This window comes from Furipterus horrens, unplaced genomic scaffold (genome assembly GCF_987537825.1).
Source record: "Furipterus horrens unplaced genomic scaffold, mFurHor1.1.pri manual_scaffold_3, whole genome shotgun sequence".
NCBI classification, from domain to species: Eukaryota; Metazoa; Chordata; class Mammalia; order Chiroptera; family Furipteridae; genus Furipterus; species Furipterus horrens.
Window position 1 is genome coordinate 18,006,603 of NW_028327173.1, and position 23,797 is coordinate 18,030,399.

The 23,797-nt window shown below is 47.7% G+C and overlaps 1 protein-coding gene across 1 annotated transcript; it reads left to right on the plus strand.

The window, feature by feature from the left end:
* The first annotated feature begins 381 nt into the window (after positions 1 to 381).
* Positions 382 to 17,487, plus strand: SESN2 (sestrin 2). Its single transcript, XM_090268914.1, has 10 exons — positions 382 to 875; positions 7,921 to 7,986; positions 9,469 to 9,666; positions 10,056 to 10,238; positions 10,349 to 10,561; positions 11,057 to 11,207; positions 11,735 to 11,853; positions 12,345 to 12,535; positions 15,801 to 15,945; positions 16,541 to 17,487. Exons 1-10 carry the CDS (start codon positions 786 to 788, stop codon positions 16,625 to 16,627), a joined length of 1,443 nt encoding a protein of 480 aa, XP_090125040.1. The 5' UTR covers positions 382 to 785; the 3' UTR covers positions 16,628 to 17,487.
* The last annotated feature ends 6,310 nt before the right edge of the window (positions 17,488 to 23,797 follow it).

Below are 23,797 nucleotides of genomic sequence, written 5' to 3' on the forward strand. Positions count from 1 at the left end.
AAGGCTGTTCCTGGATCTGCCTCTATAATTAGCACCACCTCTTCTAACCCTAACCAGTCCCTCCAGGAACTGAAAAGCTAAAGAACGCAATTAGGAGAGATTTCACACCCGGCTCTCCGGCCCAGCCTGGTGAAGTCCCGTTTCATCACGCAGCTGTAATGACTCTCGGGGCTGTCACTCTCGTCCGGTATTGCCAACAATATGACAAAATCCTTTTGCAAAAGTTTGCAGCATTCGTCGGGAGCTGACTACAGCTCCCAGAGTTCCCGGGCGCTTCTCGGTGTGGATTGGCTAAGCAGTCGGCTCCTGAGGGGGTGTCGCCCCGCCTCCCCAGGAAACAGACATCTGATTGGCTGTGGTGAGGGGCTTTTGTGTCCCCGCCCTCCGCTGGGGACCGCAGCGAGCTGAGCGGTGCTGCGGGTGTCAGACCTCGGCGAGCGCTGGCAGTTCCGCGGCGGGGATGCTGAGGAGCGCTGGGTCCGCGAGCTGCCCTTGCCACTGCGGACTTCAGAGGCACTCCGGGCCGTGAAAACCCGTGCGCCGCGGCCAATCCCAGGCTTCCGAGGCCATTCGCGGCTCCAGAAGCCGGACAACAGGAGAGTCCAGCGAGGCAGCGGTCGTTCCCGGATTCCGGGCTTTCGGGGCGTTCTGGAACCCTGAGAGATAGCCCGGGGTTCTAGAACCTCCCCAGCGGCCCCCAGTCCCGGTTTCCTGCGTGCGTCCGTCCACAACACCCTCCGGTGCACGGGTCGTCGGCAAGCCGCGGCTGGGTCCTGGCCCACACCATGATCGTTGCGGACTCTGAATGCCGTGCGGAGCTTAAGGGCTACCTGCCATTCTCCCGAGGCGGCGGTGGCGGCCCTGGGGCCGGAGAGGTAAGCAGCGGCCGAGCCACGCCACTTTTACGTTGAACCCGGAGCCGCGTCCGAGCTTCGGGCTAGCCTGAGCTGAGTCGGTGCGCCGCCACTCCCACCCCAACCCCCACCCCTGGCCCCGGCCCCGGCTCTGGCTCTGGGAGGGGAGTGGAGCGCGTAAACCTGGAGTGGGGTTGCATCAACTGGCAGCCTCGGCCCTCTCCGCCCCCTCCCCTCGTCCTCCCCCCTCCCTCCCCGCCGGGGCTGTGAAGCCCTCCTGCTCCTTCGGACTCCTGGCCAATGAGAGGAGAGTCTTGAGGTTTCCTTACGTTTGGGCTCTGGTGAAGAGAGTCGTCAAGTCCAGGCAAATCCCGGCCGCGGCGGCCCAACCACTCCTCCTCTCCGCCCCCTTCCGCAGATTCCCTTCCTATGGTATGGGGCTGGCGGGCAGACGACTCTTCCTAGGTAGGATACATCCCCGCTCCGTCCCCCAGCGCGGGGAATGAGGCACCTGGGACTGGGCAACGAAGGTTGACCTCGTCCTCCAGCCCCATCTGCACCCCGATTTGGAAAAGGGGTGCCGGTGCTTCCGGGCTTTGGCTGGCTGCCGGGTACGCATCGGCGGCGGCCAAAGCTCTGGGGAGAGGGCGAAAACCCAGGCCACCGCTCCAGAACCAGGCGCGGATTAGGCTGTTCCCTACATGTGGTCTGAGGTCTCAGAAGTTTGTTTCGCAGGGGCTCCCTTTGCAGTGAGACTAGGAACAAGGCTGGGCCTAATCTGGCAATTTGCCTTCCCCCCACCCCCATCCCATCTCCACCACCATCGATAATGAACATCTTACTATTTATAAAGCACCTATTACATGCCAGCCTCGGGTTTTGCCTTTTCTCTGAGTTCTCAGGACTAAACTAGCAAAATATGAACTATACTATAGTGCCATTTTACAGGATGACATAATTGAGGTCTAGGAGGCACGTTGGAGAAGCTTGCTTCAATAACCCCACAGAGTAGCTCAATTTTTGGCCTAGGCGTCTAGGATTTCCAAATGAACTTGGCCCTACAGGGAGTTTTGCTTGTTTCTTTAGTTCCCAGACCTGGAGAGTGTGGCAACTGTATTACTGGAGTTGGGAGTCAGGCAATGGCTAGTCCTAAATGGTGACCCTGGGAAAATCACTGGGATTCTTTGGGCAGTATGGTTTCTAGGGACGTCCTACCTCCACCAATGGATGGTTTGTGTCCTGGGTTTTCTGTTAGCTCATTTACCCTTCTTCACCATGGTTTAGGGTCCCCACGTGAAGGAACAAAACCTGCTTCTCCCAATTCTCAGCTGTGTGACTTTGACCAAGTCACTCTACTCTAAGTCTTATTTCCTTCTTTGTGGGAAAAAAAAAGGAAATACAGTAAGTCCTCACTTAACATTGTCTATAGGTTCTGTGACTTTAAGCAAAATGATGCATAAGGAAACCAGTCTTATCATAGACTGATAGAAACAGTGTTGAATGAAACTATGTTGTTTAAGGACTTGTTGTAATATTATTTATTAAGAGCACCTGGGTGTCTCTGGCTGGTGTTGTGGCTCAGTGGATTGACTGCTGGCCTGCCAATCAGAAGGTTGCTGGTTCGATTCCTGGTCAGGGCATATGCCTGGGTTGCAGGACAGGTTTCTTTCTCTCTCTCTCTTCCTCCCTCTCCTGTCTCTAAAATGAATAAAAATAAAAATCTTAAAAAAAAAAAAATATCAAGAGTACCAGGGCAGAGCTCCAGGTTCATGTATTAGCCCTCCCACTCACTTGCTGTGTGACCTTGGCAAAGTGATGTGATCACTTGTACCTTCCTTCCATGGAGAGTTGATAGCAGTACTTCTGAGGGATTGTTGGGAAAATTGACAGAATATAAGCAAAGGCCAAAACACAGTGCCTGGAACATAGTATCTGTGTCAAACATGCTAGCTTTTATTAGAATGTGACCATCACACCTTTCTCTTTGCCTCAGAGTGCCTTAAGGGTGTGCCTGAACCTGCCCCTCCTGCCTGAGGTGGAGTTGGTCCATTTCTCTCTGGGATGGTGCTTGGGAAATGGTCTGGGCAAGCTCTGAGGGAGTGTCCTTTAGCTGGAAGGCACATGTCTGCAGGGTGGAAAGTAGGTGATGTCTGAACCCTTTCTATATATTCTCTTTCAAGAAAAGAGGACCTTGAGAAGATGTCTGCTTTAAGTGGATTCCTTAGAAAATGGCAGGGTGCTGAACTTACAAAGCCTGGTAGCCCAAGGACCAAGGGAAGACCCACCTGTACAGTCCCTTCAACTCCCATCACTTCATCACACACCCTTTCAAGGGGTCTGGACCTTCAGACACTTTACTCTAGTATTGGTAGTATGTTTTCAGAGACCTACTAGGTTCTAGAATCACTTTCTCAAACATCATTTCCTCAGGGAAGCCTTTCCTCCCCTATCAGATAGGTCCCTTCTGCATACCCTCTTCCAGTCCCCCTCCTCCTTTGTATGAGCTTTTATTCTAATTATAATTATAATGTAACAATTGTATAATCAGGCATTTCTCGTCTGTCTCCCTTGCTGGACTAGAAACATTCTATAGGTCACATCCCAACACTGTTCTTAGCACCTAATAAGTGCTTGTAACTATTTGCCTCTGTTGACTTAGCTGACCCTTGTGAACTCTGCAGGCTTTGATGTCAGATCTGAGCTGTGCCTGTCTAGAACAGGACTCACTGAGCCTCAGTGAGCTGTCTCTGAAGAAGGGATAATACAATCTCTTTCCCTCCACATGGTTTTGAGAAATTGGCCAGATCAGATGTGTAAAGCACTTAGCCTAGTGCCCAGCCCATGGTGAGTTTGTGGCACCACTCACACACCCCTCCCCCAAGGCTGGTCATAGGCTGCTTGCGCTCTCTGTCTCTCTCAGGTGTAAGCCCAGGCAGGTATCTGAGTGCAACACACCACAGCTGCTCACAGGATGGGTGTGAGGTAGTCTCTGCCTTTTCCCAGCTGGCAGAGTGACTTCACAGGTGTCTGTAGCTGAGTGCTGGGTGTTGCAGGCTGTGAGTAGGACACCAGGAATAAAACCGGAGCCATTCTAAGAGCCTGGTGTGGGTGGGGGACAGAACCCTTGGAAGCTAGACTGAGCCGAGTTCAAATCTCAGATTGGCCCCTTGTCATGTGGTACTTAACCTTTGGAACCTTAATCTTTCCTTTAGTGCAAAGTAGAGACCCCCCACCCCCACCCCAAAACTGATGAAGATTAGGTGGCAACTGTATAAAAGTGCCTGAGCTAATATCAGTTAACATTAGCAAGTGCTTAAATTAGGAACCAGGCACTAAGCTCTGAGGTGATTATCTTCTTTTTACAACTTGCCTGAAGCCTTCCCTGTTGAGTGGCCACCCAGAGGGCTATCTGAATAGCACTCCTGCTGCCCAATAGGACCCCTCAGTTGCAGTTATAAGAACTGTCACATTTGGTCTTCCCTCTGCCCATACTAGCTGTATTACCTTGGGTAGGTCACCTGCCCCCTCAGTTTTCTAATTTTTTTTTCTGTAAATTGGGTATGGGGATCTTGCCTTTATCAGGTGTGCTGAAACTGCACTGTCCAATAAGGTAGTCCTTAGTTAGCCATATGTGGCTATTAAAATTCTGATAATTTTTTTAAAAATTAAAAATCAGTTTTTTAGTTACACTAGTGACATTTCAAATGCTCAGCCACCGTGGCTAGGGCTACCATCTTTATTGGATAAAGAGTATTCCATCATTGCAGAAAGTTCTGTTGGACTGTGCTGAGCTAGACACTGGGGTTAACAACAGGGAATTAGTTCCAGTGTGCCACTCTCAAGGTAAGAAACAACACAGAGTGACAGGTTCTGTGATTGGGGGCAGTGGATTTCCGGGGATGCGGGCAGGCAGAAGGAGCTCCTCAATCCTGGTGAACCCCAACTGCAAAGCCTTGGGGCTATTGAGACCTTGGGAAGTTTAAAGAATAGGAATAGTTTCTGTGGTTGCAGAAACTTGGTTTGTATCCCAACTCTGCTCCCTTCTTCCTGGCTCAGTGACCAGAAATGACTTGATCTCTCTAAGCCTTCTTCCTCATCTGTTAAATAGGAACTCTGGTATGTCATTCCTGCCTTAAAGTGCATGTGAGATAAGTGTTTAGCCAGTGATAATCACAGTAGTTATGTACCATTATTATTATTGACTTCTTATCCCAGGGAATAGGGGAGCACTGATTTGGAGGCAACATCACTTGGCATTTGGGACACTGCCCTGTCTGCTTCCCGTGAAGTTCTGGGTATCAGTGTTGGGCAAGCATTCAGGGTATTGGAGCGCTGGATTTGAATCTATTTGGTCTTGCCTTTAAAGCTTTGCAGTTTCTATGCTCTGGCTGGAATGCTGGTCCCCTACATCTTTATAGGCCCTGCTGCCTAATAAACTCATTTAGATATTTAATGTTAGATATAAACTCAAAAGTTAGTGGCTTTCCCTCTTTACTCAGACCACAAAATTGTACACACCCCCATCCCATCATAAACTCTCTCATTGCTTTATTTCACTTACTTGTTATAATCTGATTTAAATTCCTGTTCATCACTTGTTTGTCTTTCTCTATTAGACTGTAAATTCTGTGAAGGCTGAGACTTTGTCTTTTTACTCCTGTACTGTTGTTGCCTGAAATGCGGTCATCAAAAACATTCGTCGAATGAACAGATTAATTTGGGTTCCACCCGGAAAGCACTAAGCACAATGCCTTATGCACCCTGGCTATAACTTATGCTCTGCTCCCACCCCCCAATTAAATTAGAATTGCTAGAGATGGGACCTTGGCATTGGTGTTTTTTAAAAAGCTTTCAAAGGGATTCTAAAGGACTGCTGGGGTTGAGAAGCCATTGTTTGCAACAACATTGGGGTTAGTGATAGCTGACTTGTATTAAGTGCTTGCTGTGATAGATGTACTGAGGTCAGGGCGTTATCTGATTAAATCCTTATGACTACCCAGTGAAAGTAGGTACTATTTTAGCCCCATTATTGGGTGAGGAAACTGAGGCTCACAGAGGTAGCAGATGGTGGTGGAGATATTCTCTGAGCCCAGGCAGCGGTGGTTGTCAAGAGCCCCTATCTTTCAGTGTACTCTGTTATCTTATCATCAGGGCTGAAATGTTGGTGGATCCAGACTTATCACTTAAAGACCCACAGGTGATCCTTCCCTTGATAGCAGGTGAGACAGATTTTAGAGTGAGAAGGGACACCCAAGGCTGTTCCCTATACCTTGCTAACACCGCGTGGGCCCTTCTGGTCCTCCCAACCCCCAAACCCCAGTTCCACCCTGTCCTTCCCCACCCCACCTGGCTGTAGTTTTCTCTGTCCTCACATCCCCTGAGGGCGAGGCCTTTTTTGGTAGAGTCAGCAGTTCTTATCTCCCACATGGAGCTGTTAGGCTTTTTCTCTTCGGTGAGGGAGGAGGGAAGCTAAAGCGTGAATGCTTGGGGCTTCTGGTGGTTTCTATGCTGGACTTGAATGAGCTGGCCTGGTAGCTCCTAGAAGTGTGGGCTGACAGAGGCCTGAGCAATCAGCCCAGCTGCCTTCTTTGTCCAGGGGTAAGGTTCAGAGCGTTGAGGTTACTTTCTGAGTCACACAGCAAGTTAGTGGCAGAGTTGTTACTCACACCTAGGACTTCCAGATCCTATTGTTCTTTTCCTTTGTCCCCTTTCACAGCCCCAGTCCTCTGCCTCCCTCAGGGGGGGCTTTTGGCCATCTGAGAATGAAGGTTCAGTTACAATATTTAGTTCCTGGACACCTGGGTCCATTGGTAGTACGTCTGGATTTTAGTGAGATGGGGAGGATTAGGGGAACATTATTTCTGTCCAGTGAGGGTATAACTCTGTTTTGGGTACCTCTAAGGCCAATGCTGAGAACCCTCTTCCCAGTTATCAAAACAGATAAGTAAAAACTTCCTTCGTGAACCTCACCTCTAGCTGTAGGAGCAGATTTTGTGAGTATGTAATCGGTGGTTTCCAAACAGGCCCCAGTACGTGCATGTCAGAATAGCTGCTACTGTCAGCCGTGGACGCCCTGCCCTGGTTCCCTGGATGCCTCTCTGCTTTCTCTATGTTCTTCATTCATAGGCCAGTGTGAATGGCCTGGCCCTGCTCTGCAAAATGTGATCTGGTAGTTGGGAGTTCTAATTCAGACAATTAGAAGACAATGTTTTCAGAAGCAAAGCACTGGGATTTGTGGGGTCACAGGTGAGGGTCTGAAAGAAGTTCCCCAGACCCTGGAAGACTGTAAATGCTCTGTAAAAGGAGTGGGAAGGTGGTGGGCCTGAGTCCCTCTAATTTATCTCAAAGGCTATGGGAGGTAGAGGTAGGGTTTTAAGCCAGTTGATCAGCTTTGCGCTTAAGAAAGTTTACTCTGGCTGCAGAAAGTTTGCCCTCCTTAGAAACCACCGGGGTCATGTACTCAATAAATCTGCTCCTAGTCTTAGAAGTGGAGTGGGGGGCAGAGGGTATTTATTCATTTGTTTTGTTAAGTTCCTAGAGGATGGTGGGATAGGGCAGGGAGGCCATTGGTGAGGCTGTGGCTGATAGTCCAGAAAAGAGATGGCAGTGGTTTCTGATGCGGTGATGGCAGGCGGGGTGAAGGACCAACAATTTGAGAGAGACTCAGCTGCGTCATAGGAATCCAGGGTACTTGGCAACTTGGCTTCAGGATGTCAGGGAGGAAGGTTCTTATATGGATTCTCCAGGGCTGCCAAGAAAGTGGTCTCCTGGGTATGCACAGCATGGTAGCTGTATATTTCCCTTCCCCAGACCCTTCCTCCAATACTGGTCCCCCCGCCCAGTTTCTGAAGAACTAAGCCTGTGGTATGAGCTCTCTCTCTTGTTTACCCTCTCCACCCACCAAACAGGTGTATATCTCCCACCTGACTCCTCTGTGCAGATTGCACCAGAAAGAGGGTATTAAACCTCAGTGTGGCCCCTCGGGTAGGAGGAGGAAACTGGAGAGAGAACTATCCTTTTAGTCCTCCCTTTTACCTCCAACTAACCATGATGTTGTTTCCTCTAGGAGCAGAGGGAGAGGCGGGCTCGGGGAGGCCCTCGAGGGCCTAGCGCCTTCATCCCAGTGGAGGAGGTAAGCTTGGAAGGGGTTAGGAGTTATTGGTCCCTGGGAAGAATGGACATATGGGTGGGTTAGGGTCTTTTCCTGTCTCTTGAAATAGCAGTTTTGAAACTACCCCTTCAAGTTCCTGACATATTTAATCCACAAAACAAATCTGTGAAGCAGGCAAACCCAACCCCGTTTTTAAGGGAAGAAACAGGCTCAAAGAGATAAAGTGACAACGACACAGCTAGGTAATGAACAAACTTGATTCCCAGACCAGGCCTGCTTTTCCTCAAGAAGACAGAACTATCTGTGTTTATCTTCTCATCCTTGACTGTGTCTCCATTTAAAAAAAAAAAAATTTTTTTTTTTTGCATCAAAAGTATGTGTTCATTATTTTAAAATTGTCCAGTGTTTCAGAAAACTGTAGTCTCTTGTAATTCCACCTCTTCCCCCGATCCTTCCCCCCCTGCCCCCCACCCGCCCTGCGCCCAGGTAATCATTGTTTCCTGGACTTTCTTTCATACAGAACCAATGTCATAGTTTACAGCATGTTTTTTGGGGGAAGTTATTGGGGTTTTTTATTGTGTGTATTTTTTTTTCCACTTAATATGACAGAGACCTCTTTCATTTACTGAGTCAGATCATTCATTCATTTAACAGTTATCTTTTGAAAGATTCATCTGTGTCAGGCACTGTTCTAGGCGCTGGGGATACAGCAGAGAACAAGACAGACAGAAATCCTTGCCATCAGAGAGCTGAAATTCCAGTGTGGGGTTGGTGTGGGGGTAGGGATGCCTGCAAAGTACAGACACAGAAAAAATTTTAAAATAGTTTTCTTCTTTTTCTTTGGCCTTCAATGAACAAAGACATATTTTGTTTCCTTGTTCTCTTTTCTCTCCTAAACGTGTAGGCCAAGTAGGTAATGAGCTGTTAACAAATGTTTAAGCCCCCCAGTTCCCTCCTCCCTTTGTAAATAGAAAGTAAAAAAACCACCCGCTGATTATTCATGTCTGTAGCCCAGAATTTTAAGCTCAAGTATTGTCCTTGTGTTTTCATTTTTCATTTAGAAATAACCACTTCTCTTTTATTTATTTTTTGATTTCTTGATATTTTTTAATCCTCACCTGAGGATATGTTTATTGATTTTAGAGAGAGAGGAAGGAAGAGAGAGAAAAACATCAATTGGTTGCCTCCCTTATGAACATGACTAGGAATCAAATCTGCACCTAGGTATGTGCCCTGACTGGGAATCGAACCTGCAACCTTTTGGTGTATGGGGCAACACTCCAACCAACTGAGCCATACTGGGCAGGGCCAAATCCTGTTTCTTTCCTTTATTATAAAAGAGGAGTGGTGCCCCACCCAGGTGGCTTAGTTGGTTGGAACTTAAATCCATGCACCAAAAAGTTGTAGGTTTGATCCTTGGTCAGGGTGCATATTATAATCCCACTGCAGTCTCTTGGTGGGAAAGGCGGGTGGGGAACCCATCTTCTCACCCTTGTGCGGCAGGTCCTTCAAGAGGGAGCTGAGAGCCCAGAGCAGAACCTGGGCCTGGAGGCACTGATGTCCTCTGGGCGGGTGGACAACCTGGCAGTGGTGATGGGCTTGCATCCTGACTACCTTATCAGATTCTGGCGCCTGCACTCCCTGCTGCTGCACACAGATGGGCCCCTGGCCAGCTCCTGGCGCCACTACATTGCCATCATGGTGAGCCTGTCTTGAGCCAGACTATTCACAGAGGTGGCCACATTGTGGGGGGTTCAGTCTGCAGGTCTCTTTGCTGAGGACTCCCTGAACCAATTTCATATGTGAGGAGAAGCAGAGGAAAGCTCTGTCTTTATCTGACCATAGAATTTTAGATTTTGAAGAGAGGCATCTTTAGTGCCTGCTCTACAGCTTGGGAAACTGAGGCATAAAGGAATAGATGACCTGCCCGAGGTAGGACAGCAAACCAGTGGGGGAGCCGGGGTTAGAGCAAAATTTCCTGTCTCAGACGACAGCGAGGCCTATGATATCACCCTTCGTGGGGTCCTCACCCTGAGCACAGGGCACAGAAAGAATAGCGTGACCTCAGCTCTGTCCACCTACCTCCACAGGCTGCCGCCCGCCACCAGTGTTCCTACTTGGTGGGCTCCCACATGGCTGAGTTTCTGCAGACTGGCGGTGACCCTGAGTGGCTGCTTGGCCTCCACCGTGCCCCTGAGAAGCTGCGCAAGCTTAACGAGATCAACAAGTTGCTGGCACACCGGCCATGGCTTCTCACCAAGGAGCATATCCAGGTGCGGTGGGCAAAGAGGCAGGACCCTGAGGTACCACAGGGGCTGGGCTGGGGCCTAGCAGGCAGCCCAGGGGCAAACACTGAGCAAGTCTGGCCTTCTTTCCTCTCCAGGCTTTGCTGAAGACAGGCGAGCATAGCTGGTCTCTGGCCGAGCTCATCCAGGCCCTGGTCCTGCTCACCCACTGTCACTCACTGGCCTCCTTTGTGTTTGGCTGTGGCATCCTCCCTGAGGGGGACCCAGAGGGCAGCCCAGCTCCCCAGGCACCTTCACCCCCAAGCGAGCAAAGCAGCCCCCCCAGCAGGGACTCATTGAACAATTCTGGGGTAAGTCACTGGCCCAGGGCTTGGTGGGAGAGGAAGCAGGCAGGCATGGCCTGTCGTCCTGTCTCACAGTGAGAAGCCTTAGAAAAGTTACTTGACTTTGAAGTTCCATTTCCTCATCTATAATTGAGGATAAAGACCACTACTTCATCGTGGGATTTGAGGATTACATAAATAACCATGCGACTGACTTCTCAACGTGTAGCTCCAGAGACTTGAAGTCTCCTGGTTTTTAGCACTTTTAAAATACAAAGTTTGCCTCTTATTCTATAAGATGGCCTTGTTTGTTTTAATATGAAAATATAGGTACTTTAAAAATCCCTTACCTGCGAGGATAGTTGATGCTCAGAAAAGACATGTTTATTCTATAGCTTCTTAAACTTCACTTGGGGGAGCACAGACCATGTGAGCTGCCCATAAAGGCCTGGCATTTGGGGAAGATGTGGGGCAGCCGAGGGAGGGGAGGAGGAGATGGTCATCACTGATTCCCTCCTCCAGGGCTTCGAGGCCGCCCGAGACGTGGAGGCTCTGATGGAACGCATGAGGCAGCTTCAGGAGAGCCTGTTGCGGGACGAGGGAGCGACCCAGGAGGAAATGGAGAGCCGCTTTGAGCTGGAGAAGTCAGAGAGCCTGCTGGTGACCCCCTCAGGTACTGGATCATAGATGTCCACATTCTAGGGGCTGCCCTCCATCTTTTCATCTCTGCTGAGGAATAGGCACCTCCATGCACTGCATCTGTTGTATTTTGGGGTCAGGCCCAGTTTTGAATCTGCCCTGTAATCCTTTCTGGGAGTGTGACCACTGTTAAATCACTTCCTGCCTCAGGGCCTCGGTTTCCTCCCACATGAAAAATTGATGTGTAGGGTAAATGGAACAAGAAAAGCAAAGCTCTTAGCACAGAGCCTGGCCCAGGGTAAGCAGTTGCATAAATAACTGCTACTGTAACGGTTGCTATTATTCTTACTGGGGGTCTCATCCCAGGGCCATGGGCCTGGCTCACCTCCTCCCCCAGGCCTGGCTCCAGCTGGAGGTCTGGTTCCACTCACTTAGCAAAGGGCTTTCTCTGGCCTTCTGTTCTGCATCGCCTGGCCCCATAGTGATGATCAGTCAGGAGTGGAGGCCTCTGTGCTCCATGCCTTGGCCGGCCTCACTGTGACCTCTTTCTGATGTCCTCAGCTGACATTCTGGAGCCCTCTCCACACCCAGACATGCTATGCTTTGTAGAAGACCCCACTTTCGGATATGAGGACTTCACCCGGCGAGGGGCTCAGGCGCCCCCCACTTTCCGTGCCCAGGTGAGCTTTCCCCACAAATCTTGGCTTTGCTCTGGATTTACAAACAATGTGGGGGGTAGATGCTTTGAGTGGTTAGAGCTGGGCACCTCTCCCTCAACCCTTTGAGCGCCATGCATAATTTGAAATTTGGATCAACATGAGAAAAAATTATATCAATATATAACCTGAGGTACAAAAAAAAGAGAACAAAACGTAAAATAGGAATTATTCCATTGTTATTTACATTTATAGCCATCGAAAAAAAAGTCTCTGGGAGCGATGCTGGCACTTCTAGGAAAATCTGTCAGCGTCACTCACAATGACATTGACACTCAAAGGGTTAAGATTCCATGAGGGTGGTGGGAGATCCTAGATCATGAAGGGACCTGTCTGCATCCCTCTCAGCTTCTCAGGCCCAACCAAGCAATAGGGTGAGGAGGTGTGCTGCAGAGAATGGAGTCCCTCCTGGGCCCCAGAGATTCCACTTCTTCACCCCTTCCCATGTTTCTCAGGATTATACCTGGGAAGACCATGGATACTCGCTGATCCAGCGGCTCTACCCCGAAGGTGGGCAGCTGCTGGATGAGAAGTTCCAGGCAGCCTACAGCCTCACCTACAACACCATGGCCATGCACAGTGGAGTGGACACCTCCATGCTCCGCAGGGCCATCTGGAACTACATCCACTGTGTCTTTGGCATCAGGTGAGTACATGTCCCCTCATCCAGAGTGCACATGCACTTCAAGTCCTCAGTCTGCACTCACAGTTGTTTCTTTTTTCTCTTTTCCTTTCTTCCTGCCTATACTGTTTATCACAGCAAATTTATTTCTTTGCTGATTTTGAAAGATAATAGATGCACTAACAGTTTGAACCTTGTAAGTGAAACTCTTTAATCCCACCCCCTGAGATAACTATATATCAGAGAGAGAGACAAAGAACTATACATCAGAGAGAGAGAGAGAGAGAGAGAGAGAGAGGGAGAAAGTTATGCTCATATTTCCATTCCAAGTAGTAGTTCTTCTCTCATAAATAAGAACAGCATAAATTCTCATCAGTAGGGTACTTTAGATGATATATCCATTCAGTAAAATACTATGCAGCTGTTAAAAATTAGAATAATGGTCTATTTATAGTGCCATGGGAAAATGTTCAAAATGTATTGAGAGAAAAGAAAGCTGTTCACCATCCAGAATCAACATCATCATCATCATCATCATTTTTTTTTTTTTTTTAAATAAAAGGTGTGCACATGCATGGAAATGTATGGAAGGCTGTATACCAAATTGTTGTTCATTAATGGTTGTCTCTGTAGAGTATGTGATGAATTATATTTTCATCTTGTGACCTAAATATTTTCTGATTTTTTGAATAGCTTTTTAAAAAAATTTGATGGGGTCATACTTGGTATATTCTAAAAGTTGCTTTTTTTATTTAATAATCTACTGCCTTTCTTGTCAGTATAGATAGACCTTTTATGTTTTTTTTAACCACTGAATCTACTGCATGGTGTTCTGTTTTGTATGTAATTAATGATTCAACCACTTTTGTATTTTTGGATATTTAGATAGTTTGCAATTTTTCACTATTACAAACACTGTGTGCACTGATTAACTAGTCTTATCTAAGTCCTCTAGATGTGAGATTACTTGTTAAGGATATGCACAGAACAATTATTATTATTTTTTATTCTTAAAAAAATCACACTCTCATAACATTGTGGGGAATTCAAAGAGTAAGGGAAAAACAATTTCCCAAAATTCTACTACTCTGTAACCACATCTGCATCATGTGACATTTTTCTCTGTTGCTTCTTTCTTTCTTTTTTTCTTCAAGATTTTATTTATTTATTTTCAGAGAGTGGGGATGGGAGGGAGAAAGGGAGAGAAACATCAATGTGTGGTTGTCTCTCACACGCCCCAAACTGGGGACCTGGCCCGCAACCCAGGCATGTTCCCTGACTGGCAATCAAACTGGTGACCCTTTGGTTCACAGTCTGGCCAGCACTCAGTCCACTGAGCCACACCAGCCAGTGCTCTGTTGCTTCTTTCTTATGTGGTTGCCTTTGTATAATTGAAATTATTATGGTTATTTTATTTAAAAATATCTATATATGTATATATAATATATGTTTGATGTTTGTAAAGAGAAACAGCCTGGATTTTTAGTAAATTTAGAAAATAGAGATAACAAAAAGAAGAAAATTAAAGCTATTTATGATACCACCCACTCTTATTATTGTCAAGTATTTCCTTCCTGTCTTTTTTTCCATACACAAATAACCAAAACATAAAAGTTTATGAAAACAAGATTTTCTTGCATAGGAATTTTACTTATTTTACTTAATAAAACAGCATATTTTAGTGAACACATGACTTTTTTCTTGCTTTTCTTGTTTAACAGTTTAATTCTAAGCATAAAAAAAAAAGCCCTGGCTGGTGTGGCTCAGTGGATCGAGCACCAGCTCATGAACCAAAGGGTTGCTGGTTCGATTCCCAGTCAGGGCACATGCCTGGGTTGTGGGCCAGGTCCCCAGTTTGGGGCATGCGACAAGCAACCACGCATGATGTTTCTCCCTCTTTTTCTCCCTCCCTTCCCCTCTCTCTAAAACTAATAAATAAAATCTTTTAAAAAAAAGTTCCCTTGGTTAGAGTGTCATCCCGATACTCCAGGGTTGCTGGTTTGATCCCTGGTCAGGGCACATAAAACAATCAACCATGAATGCATAAATAAGTGGAACAACAAAGCAATGTTTTTCTCTCTCCCCCTTCCTCTCTCTCTAAAATCAATTAAAATGAAGTATCACACTGTAGTCTCATACATACTCAGACGTGGGAGAAGGAAAAAGAACAACTTTAAAAATCTATTTTTAAAAAATCTCCCAAATTTTGAAAAGGTAAAAATGTCTATTTCTGTGTATTATTAATTGTTAATCAGATTTCACTGGGTGGGTTGAGCTGTACGTAATTGGCTAACATCCTGCTGGTCATTGGCAGTTTCTAACCCAGGGGGAGACCAAGGGTGGCCGGGCACAGGCTAATTCCTGCCCAGCTCTCATTCATTCTCCAGCATGATCCTTGATCCTATACCTTTGTTTGCTGAATCTGTCCTCAGCCAATCTTTCCCATCCTCACTGATTTGAGATGACTCACTGGCTTACAGGACAGGGGAATGACAACTTACTTTTTGACTTCAAACAAGTTAATTGTCTTCTCCAGGCAGTTTGCTTATCTGTAAAATGAGTACTAACTCCTTGTTGCCCTTTCCCTCTTACTTCTCCAGGGTAGATACTTGTACTGACCTCCTACCCCATCTTCCATGGCCTTGACAGTAGAGTAGTGAATATAACCTTGGAGCCAGCCAGAGCTAGGTTCGAATACCATTCCCAGATCTATGACCTAGGACAAGTGACTTTACTTCTCTGGACCTCAGTTTCATCTATAAAACGAGACTGATGAATACAGTATATTGTGTATAAGAGTTTTGTATATAGTAGTATATAGTAGTTGTTGAGAACTCCATGAGTATATGTTCACGTGGTATATAGTTAATACCGGATAAAGCATGCTTATTCTCTATGCAGTCCCTGGCCTGTGATATAGGGCATCAGCTATTTTTCTAAGAGGAACCAAGCTTCCATTTGCTTCCTCTCTTCTGCCTTTTCTGCCTTTTCTTCCTTCCTCCCTTCCTTCCTCCCTCCCTTCCTTCTTCCCTTCCTTCCCAAGTTACAAGAGAAAGTTACAGAGGTAGTAGAAGTGGGCCAGCTGGGCTGCATAGGCTCAGGAAACAAGTTACAGAAGCAAAAAAAGGGCCCTTGGAGCTTAGGAGAGAGAGAGAGGCTGAGGTAATGTGCCTGAGAGGGAGAAAGGAAAGACCCCCTTCTGTTCCTACTTTCATAGGGTGGAGCTAGGGGAGAAGAGCTAGTTCTAGGAGCCAAGGGTGAGTGATGCTGTTGGGGCCTTTTCATCTAGGTACGATGACTATGACTACGGGGAGGTGAACCAGCTCCTGGAGCGGAACCTCAAGATCTATATCAAGACGGTGGCCTGCTACCCAGAGAAGACCACCCGGAGAATGTACAGCCTCTTCTGGAGGCACTTCCGCCACTCAGAGAAGGTATGGGTAATGGGTCATGGGGGAGGGACAGGGTGGAACTAGCTAAGCTTGGCCAATGGAGGGGGCTCAGGGGGTCAGGAGGCAATGAGGTACTGCAGACTCAGTCTGTACTACGAGTGAGATACCTGGACTTAAGCCCTACTCCACTTGTAATTTCAGACTCCATTTACTCACCTCTGAGATGAGAATATGCTTCCCACGGTCCTCAGTGACAGCCAGGAGGACCTGGGTTGAAATCATTACACTGTAACTCAGTAGCAATATGACCTTGGGCGAGTCACTGCCTCCCTGAGCTTTTTTTTATCTTTACACTGGAAATAAATACAACCTGTATTTCAAGATTGAGAAAATAAATGTAAGTCTCTAGTCCCAAACAGGTGCTCAGTGGTAGCTCTTATTTTTAGCTTTGGGGGATAAAGAGATTAGTCACGGTAGAGATAAATGTTGAAATTGCTCAGCAGTCATTGCACCCCACTGTTGAGAGCCTTGGGAAAGGGAAGGATGTGGTGAGCAGTCAGGGACAGTAGCAATGTGGGCAGGATGGGGATGGCGAGAACTGACCTCCTTCGCCCACAAGCCCCCCTCTGTGCCCCAGGTCCACGTGAACTTGCTGCTCCTGGAGGCTCGCATGCAGGCCGCCCTGCTCTACGCCCTCCGAGCCATCACCCGCCACATGACCTGACTCCCGCACAGGACCTGGGCCCGGAGCAGCTGACCCTGGGGCATCCTCGTCCCTGCAAGAACTTCCGTGTCTGGAGAGAGACCGAACCCTTTCTGTCCCACACCCACGCACCACACTCTGAGGGTGGGCTTTTGTGTGACGTGCAGCCCTCAAGCCACGCCCTTTGTTTTCTCACTGGAGTGGACAGGACTTCTGGGATCTCAGCTTTGCCCCTGAGAGCTGGAACAGGACTAGCAGATGCCCAGGAGCCATGCCCTTTCTCCTGCCCCAAAACCCAGAGGCAGAGGGCACAGGAAGTAAAATGGGCTGAGTGTGGACTCTGTGCCCTGAGGGTGGGCCCCAGACACCACAGGTACGGTGGCCTTCCTGGACTGGGAAGGTCTCTGGCTGGCCCCTGAGGGAGAGAGGCACACACCTCCAGGGACTGACACTCCACGCAGCTTTCCTTTCCCTCCACCCTCATTCCTTTTTCATTACCTCTCACCTGCCATCCACCCATCAATGTGAAAGTCAGGGTCACAGCCGGTCTGTGCATCCAGCTCCCCAAAAACCTGTTCTGTCGGGCAGCCTGAAGGGCCCTTGTTTCCTGATTGCCCCAATGCTACTTCACTTCCTTCGCCCTCCTTTGCCCCCCTACCCTTCTCTCCCACATCTGGTGGTGTGAGGCCCCAGGAGGGAAAGACCAGGTACAGTAAAAAGGTAGATTATCTCTAGAGAATTTGAGTAGCTCATGTTGGTCACTTTGCCTTTTGAAGAGTAGTGAGTATTCGATGATAGATCCTCTGTATTTTGGTCCTGTATGGGTGAAGTGTAAACCTCCTCATGGCTCACCTCTAGAGCCACAGTCCGTGGCTGTGAGGAGGACGGGGCAATCTGTTCTCCCCAGAGCTGCACCTGCCCTGCACACTACTCCTGCCTCCTGTGGCTTTGCTGCAGACGTTTGCCAAAAACTTGATTCTTTCTAGGTGGCACATGGCCCAGTGGGAGAGGTGGGGGACCCCATTGTTCTTGTTTGGACCCTGCCACTGGCCAAGTGACCATGGCGACATTGCCACACCTCCTTGACCTCTCTTTCTGAAGTTGCAGGCTGAGGGGTGGGGCTGAGGTCCACGTCAGGGTTTCTCAGGCCAACCTGCTGGCAGCGAACTGCAAATCTTCCAGGATTTTGAGGACCCCCACTCTTGCAGTCAGTCTCCTGGCTACCTTCCAAGGACGATTCAGTTTCTGTCCCCTTGCCTCAATTTTAGGTGGATTGTGTGGAGACAGAAGCGGCCAAGGACTGATCCCAGGCACTTTTTGTAGCAAACAAGCTGTGAATTATGACCTCCCTTGCCCTTCTTTAGGCAGTACGTGCCTCCTCTCTGACCAGTTTGGAAGTGACTGAAGAAAGGCCAAGGCCAAGATGCTGCTTGCTTCTGATCCTACTCTCTGGGGTGGGGCAGGAGAGGAGCCTGGGCAGTGGGCCACATTTCATACCCATGCGGGCATGGGGAAGTGATTGGCACCCCCGCAGGCCTCAAAGCCCACCCTGCAGTGAACTGGGCTTGAGGGAAGAGGCCCCAGCCCTGGGGTTTGGATTCTAGAGAGGACATGATGACTTTGTAAATGTCCTGTAGGTGGGTGGGGAGGGATAATCAGTGTTCAAGTACAAGTCTTTGGCTTTGCTATCAGTTCTGTATGATGAGAAATAAAAGTTTGCCGAGGTTTTGTTTTGTACTCCTTGTTAATGAGTTGTTTTTCCATTTCCTAAGGGTCATGGTTCACCTGTTAGCAGGAAGCTCTGATTGCATCATGGGCCTGACCTGCTAGCCCCAACCTACTGGGCACTTGTGCCCAGTGACTGCAGGATTGGGAGTGGTTGGCATTGAAACTACTTCTGTACCTTCAGTATCTAGGCCTAGCACCCATTAGTGGCAGGCAGGTCAGGCACTATGGAAGAATAATGGCTGTGTTATTTTTCTCACTAAGCCTGGTCCTTGACTGGGCACTTAAGAGGCCATTTCTCTGAATTTGCAGCAACCCTGCAAGAGAATTGAGGTTCAGAGGTAAAGTGACATTACCGAGACCACAGAGTCAGTGGTGGAGCCACAATTCCAACCGGGGTCTGCTTGACCCCAAGACCTGGGCATTTCACCTTGCTTTTTTCCACTGCTTGGGCTCCCCCTGTGGCAGAGGAAGGCTATTTGGGAATCTCTGGGGGACCTCCTGTTGGACGTGCCCCACTACAGTATGCTTAGCTGCTTCTCATCCTTCCATCTCTAGCACCAAGGAGATAGAACCAGGCCTAATGAGTTAGATGTGACCTCCCCCACAGTTAGGCCAGGGTCCCTGGTCAAACTTCTTTTTTTTTTAAATTGTTTTTCTATTACAGTTGTCCCACTTTTCCCCCCATTGCTCCCCCTCAACTCCAGTCACCCCTTCTCCCACAGTCAAGGCCCACCCCATTGTCCATGTCCATGGGTCATTTACACTAGTTCCTTTGGTCAAACTTACGAACTTCTGTGGGTACCAGGAACTCTAGAAAGCTTAGGGAAACCACATCATAACTAAGAGTTAAGCCTTCTGCTGTCTTCCCCACTTGCTTTCATAAAACGAAAAGGGCCTCTTCCAGGAAGCCTCCTCTGACTGACTTCATGTCCTCTTTTCCTTCTACCCTCTTCATTTTTGCAGTGTTTCCAATACACTTGTTCTTCCTTCCACGGTCATTTAAGACAGTGATTCTCAACCTTCCTAATGCCGCAACCCTTTAATACAGTTCCTCATGTTGTGGTGACCCCCAACCATAAAATTATTTTCGTTGCTACTTCATAACTGTAATTTTGCTACTGTTATGAATCGTAAATATCTGATATGCAGGATGTATTTCCATTGTTACAAACTGAACATAATTAAAGCATCGTGATTAATCACAAAAACAATATGTAATTATATATGTGTTTTCTGGTGGTCTTAGGCGACCCCTGTGAAAGGGTCGTTCGAGGCCCAAAGGGGTCACAACCCACAGGTTGAGAACCGCTGATTTAAGAGGATGTGCAAGAGTCAATCAGACTTGGAGCACAAAACCTGGATGGTCGTCCAGACTCAGTCACTTACCCTGCGGCAAGGGGGCGGGCGGGTGCAGGGCAGGTCAGTTCCACTGTGCCTCAAGTTTCCCATGAAAATTGGCACAAAACGTTTTCATTTCTTTTTCCAGGTAGCATTATTGAGTGTTGCCAGATGTTTTCAAATTTAATCTCACCCTTTACAACAACCCTGGGAGAAAGGAGTGGTGTTCCCATTTTATAGATGTAGAAAAAGAACCTCAAGCGAGAGTCTAGGGAACACCAACTTAACAGACTGACCTGGGTTCAAACTGCAGCTTTGTCACATAATGTCTGACTATAAGCAAGTTACTTCACTTTTCCCTTCTCAATTGCCTTATCTATGTAATGGAATTAATACCTCGAGTCAGAGGAGGGTTGTGTGAATTTAATAATGCATGGAAACCACCTAACAGTTCAGGTACCTAGTACCCAACACTAATGATCCATTTAATATTCAGATATCTGCCCAATGTCACACAACAAGTAGGATTTGAACCATTGTCCATCTGGTTCCAGAGCACTGCTTTCGTCCCCAATCTCCCTAGGCCCTCAATCTGCTTTTTAAAAAATCACATTCAAGTCATTTCACACATGGAGTTGAACACTCTTAGCCCCAGATTGGATCTAATGAATTTGTTTGAGACCTCTGCAGCCTGCAATCTGGGACCTGGGCACATCTACCCAGACTGGAGTTAGTAGAAGGTTGCTGGTTACCTGACTGGCGTTTGAAGCCATGCTTGGATTGAGGGCTGCTGGGAGTGAGTTGAAAGGATCTGAGTGAGTCTCCTCTGGCAGGTTTCAAATGCTCATTTTACAACCCCAGGGAAAGTGGAATGAAGACGTGATTCACAAACTTTGTACCTTAGACTCTCCTAGAGGAACAGTGGTTGGAGGTAGAGCTCAGAAATTTGCATCTTGAACAGCTTCCCTGGGCCATGCTTTCATTCAGTCGACGTCGTACACGTGATATGTAAATGTCCTGGACACAGAGCAGTGAATAAAGCAGGCGTGGTTCCTGCCCTCTTGGCATTTATTTTCTAGTGCAGGAGACACACATTAGGTCATTACACAACTCATTGTGAAAATTCTAATGGTGAGCAGCCATGCAAAGCAGAAATATGAGATGCTTTAAGAGCATTTACCACCTAGCAGCAGAGCTTTTTCTTCCAAGGAAATATGTTGGGTTTTTGCAGAAACTAAAAGACTCCCAAGAGGGGCAGTTTCCCACCCACTGAAGGACCTCCTTGGAACCCCAGGGCTCCATAGAACAGTTAGGAAACTGCTCATCTACATATCTCTGTAATGGTTGCTGTGGCGTGCAACCCAGACTGGGGTTCTCATTCCTTCCCACCCCCCTACTCAACTGGGAAAGACCTCAGCTGAGCCCCTTTCTGGGAACTCCCTGTGTCAAAGGGAGCTACCTAGCTCATGGTTATGCCACCTCCAGGCAGTCTGCCTCCCATGACTAGCTGAAGGGACAGTAGGGTACCAAGGCCTGGGCCCTTTTACCTTCCATTTGAAACAACTCTAAAGCAGCATCCCAGCTCTAGTGCTCCCGTTAGGATCAGCCGAGGCCAGCAATGCAGCCTGATTTCTCTTGTTCAGTCCTGCTTCTCACCGTCCTATGATATTGATCCTTGGTAAAGCCCCTGTGTGCCACTTTCCATCTCAGGGTCTGCTTACCAAGGTACTTGACCTAAGACACTTATTACAGATGGTGAAATTAAAGACCAGAGAGGCAAAATGACTTGCTTGAGGTCTTAAAAGCCTGGACATTCAGATTCTCTTCATGGCTTGTCACCACTCTGTATCAGAGACCTACAACTTCTTGTCTTAACTTTCTCTTCCTGGGGCTGGGGGTAACAGCTGCAATGCTCAACGGGCCAGAATAGGTTCTCACTCCCATGGCTGGAGACCGTGGGCAAGTCACTTTCCATTTCCAGGGAGAAGGTTAAATACACTGCTTGGGTGCTTCATCTTCTCTCAAGTCAGCCTGTGTGTGATGCCCCTGGTCCTGGGAAAACCCATGTTTCAGCTGGTTACAGCAGCAGAAAGTCTTTCTCTCATGTCTGAGTCAACTCTGACTTTACTGTTGGTTCCAGTTGGGAGGAGCCTTAAGCTTTTGTCCCAGTTCTGAGTAGCTAAACTCACACATCAAGAAGGAACCTCTGCCCTGGCTGGTGTGGCTCAGTGGACTGAGCACCAGCCTGCAGACTGAAAGGTTGCTGGTTTGATTTACAGTTAGGGCTCATGCCTGGGTTTCAGGCCAGGTCCCCAGTTGGGGGTGTGTGAGAGGCAGCCAATCGATGTTTCGTTCACACATCGGTGTTTCTCCCCTTCTCTTTTTCCCTCCTTTCCCTTCTCCCTAAAAATAAATAAATAAATAAATAAATAATTTTTTAAAAGAAGGAGCCCCTTTTCTTTGCTCATGACATTATCAAATGCTTATTTTGTCCCAGACACTGCTAGATGCTGGCAGTGCAGCCATGAATGAGACAGACAGTTCTGGTCCTCATAGGCCTTTAAAGTCCAGTGGAAAAGACACACATTACACAAAAACTTGCAATGAGTCCTGGGGGAATAAAAAGCACAGGCAGAATGAGAGAATACAGCAGGGGAACCCCCACATTCAGACTGGGAGTTCCCAGGTAAATACCCTGAACCTAAAGGATAAGAAAAGATTGGCCAAGGATGGGAGGGAGGAAAGGAGTGTGGAACAAAGATTTCTGGCAGAGGAAACAGCCAGGGAGATTTGAAGCAGGAGGAGAAGGCAGCCTGGTAGGGACAGAGGGAGCAGAGAGAATGTGCAGAAGGGTGGGGCTGAGAAGGAAGCCCAAGGTAGGTCTGGTGGGGCCTGGCAGGGCCTGTGAAGAATTTTGGACTTTATCCTATGGGCAGTGAAGAGTCTTCAAAGGAGATTTTTTTTTTAAAAGATTTTATTTATTTATTTATTTTTAGAGAGAGGAATGGAGGGAGAAAGAGAGGGAGAGAAACATCAATGTGTCATTGCCTCTTGTGCGCCCCCAACTGAGGACCTGGCCTGCAACCCAGGCATGTGCCCCGACTGGGAATCGAACCTGAGACTCTTTGGTTCGCAGGCTGGTGCTCAATCCACTGAGCCACACCAGCCAGGGCTTCTAAGGAGATTTTATTGTTTATTACAAAATAGATGTTATAGACTGAATGTTCTGGTCCCCCACCAGTTTTTATGTTGAAACCCTAATTCCCAGTCAATGGTATTTGGAAATGGGACCTTTGGGAGGTAATTAGGTCATGATCGTGAAGTCCTCATGATGGGAATAAGGCTGTTATAAGAAAGAACAGGAGAGAACACCCTCTCTCTCTCTACCTGCCATGTGCGAATTTAACCAAGACAAGGGCCCTCATCAGGAATCGACCTGGCCGATACCTTGATCTTGGACTTCCCAGCCTCCAGAACCACAAGAAATAAAGTTCTGTTGTTTAAGTCACTCAGTCTAAGGTATGTTTGCTACAGCAGCTCAAACTGATTCAGACCATAGATAGTAGAAGTGGACAAAGTAGTGGGATTACTTAGGACTTCCTATGTGTCAGGTGCTCCACTAGGTACTTCTCAGGCATGACCTCATGACCTCATTTAATCCTCACAACAGCTCTATGTAGTAGAGCCTAATATTACCTATTATCCCCATTTTACAGGTAGGCATAATTGAACCTGGACTCAAAAGTCCTCTCATCCAGAAAGGTTTCTCTAACTCCCATTCCCACCTAGAGCATACATTTTCCTCCTTTGACCTAAACTTACCAATTGCTTCTGTTTTGTTTTGTTTTTTAAAGATTTTATTTACTTATTTTTAGAGAGAAGGGAAGGGAGGGAGGAAGAGAGAAAAAAACATCCATCAGTTGCCTCTCATACACGCCCCAACCAGGGACTGAACCTGCAACCCAGACATGTGCCTTGACCGGGAATCAAACATGAGATCTTTCACTTTGCAGGACAATGTCCAACCAACTGATCCACACTGGTCAGGGCTGCTTCTGTTTTTCCAAGGCATTTTTTTCTGTTTAGTATTATAGTCATTTATGTGGCTTGCTCATCTCCCCATTT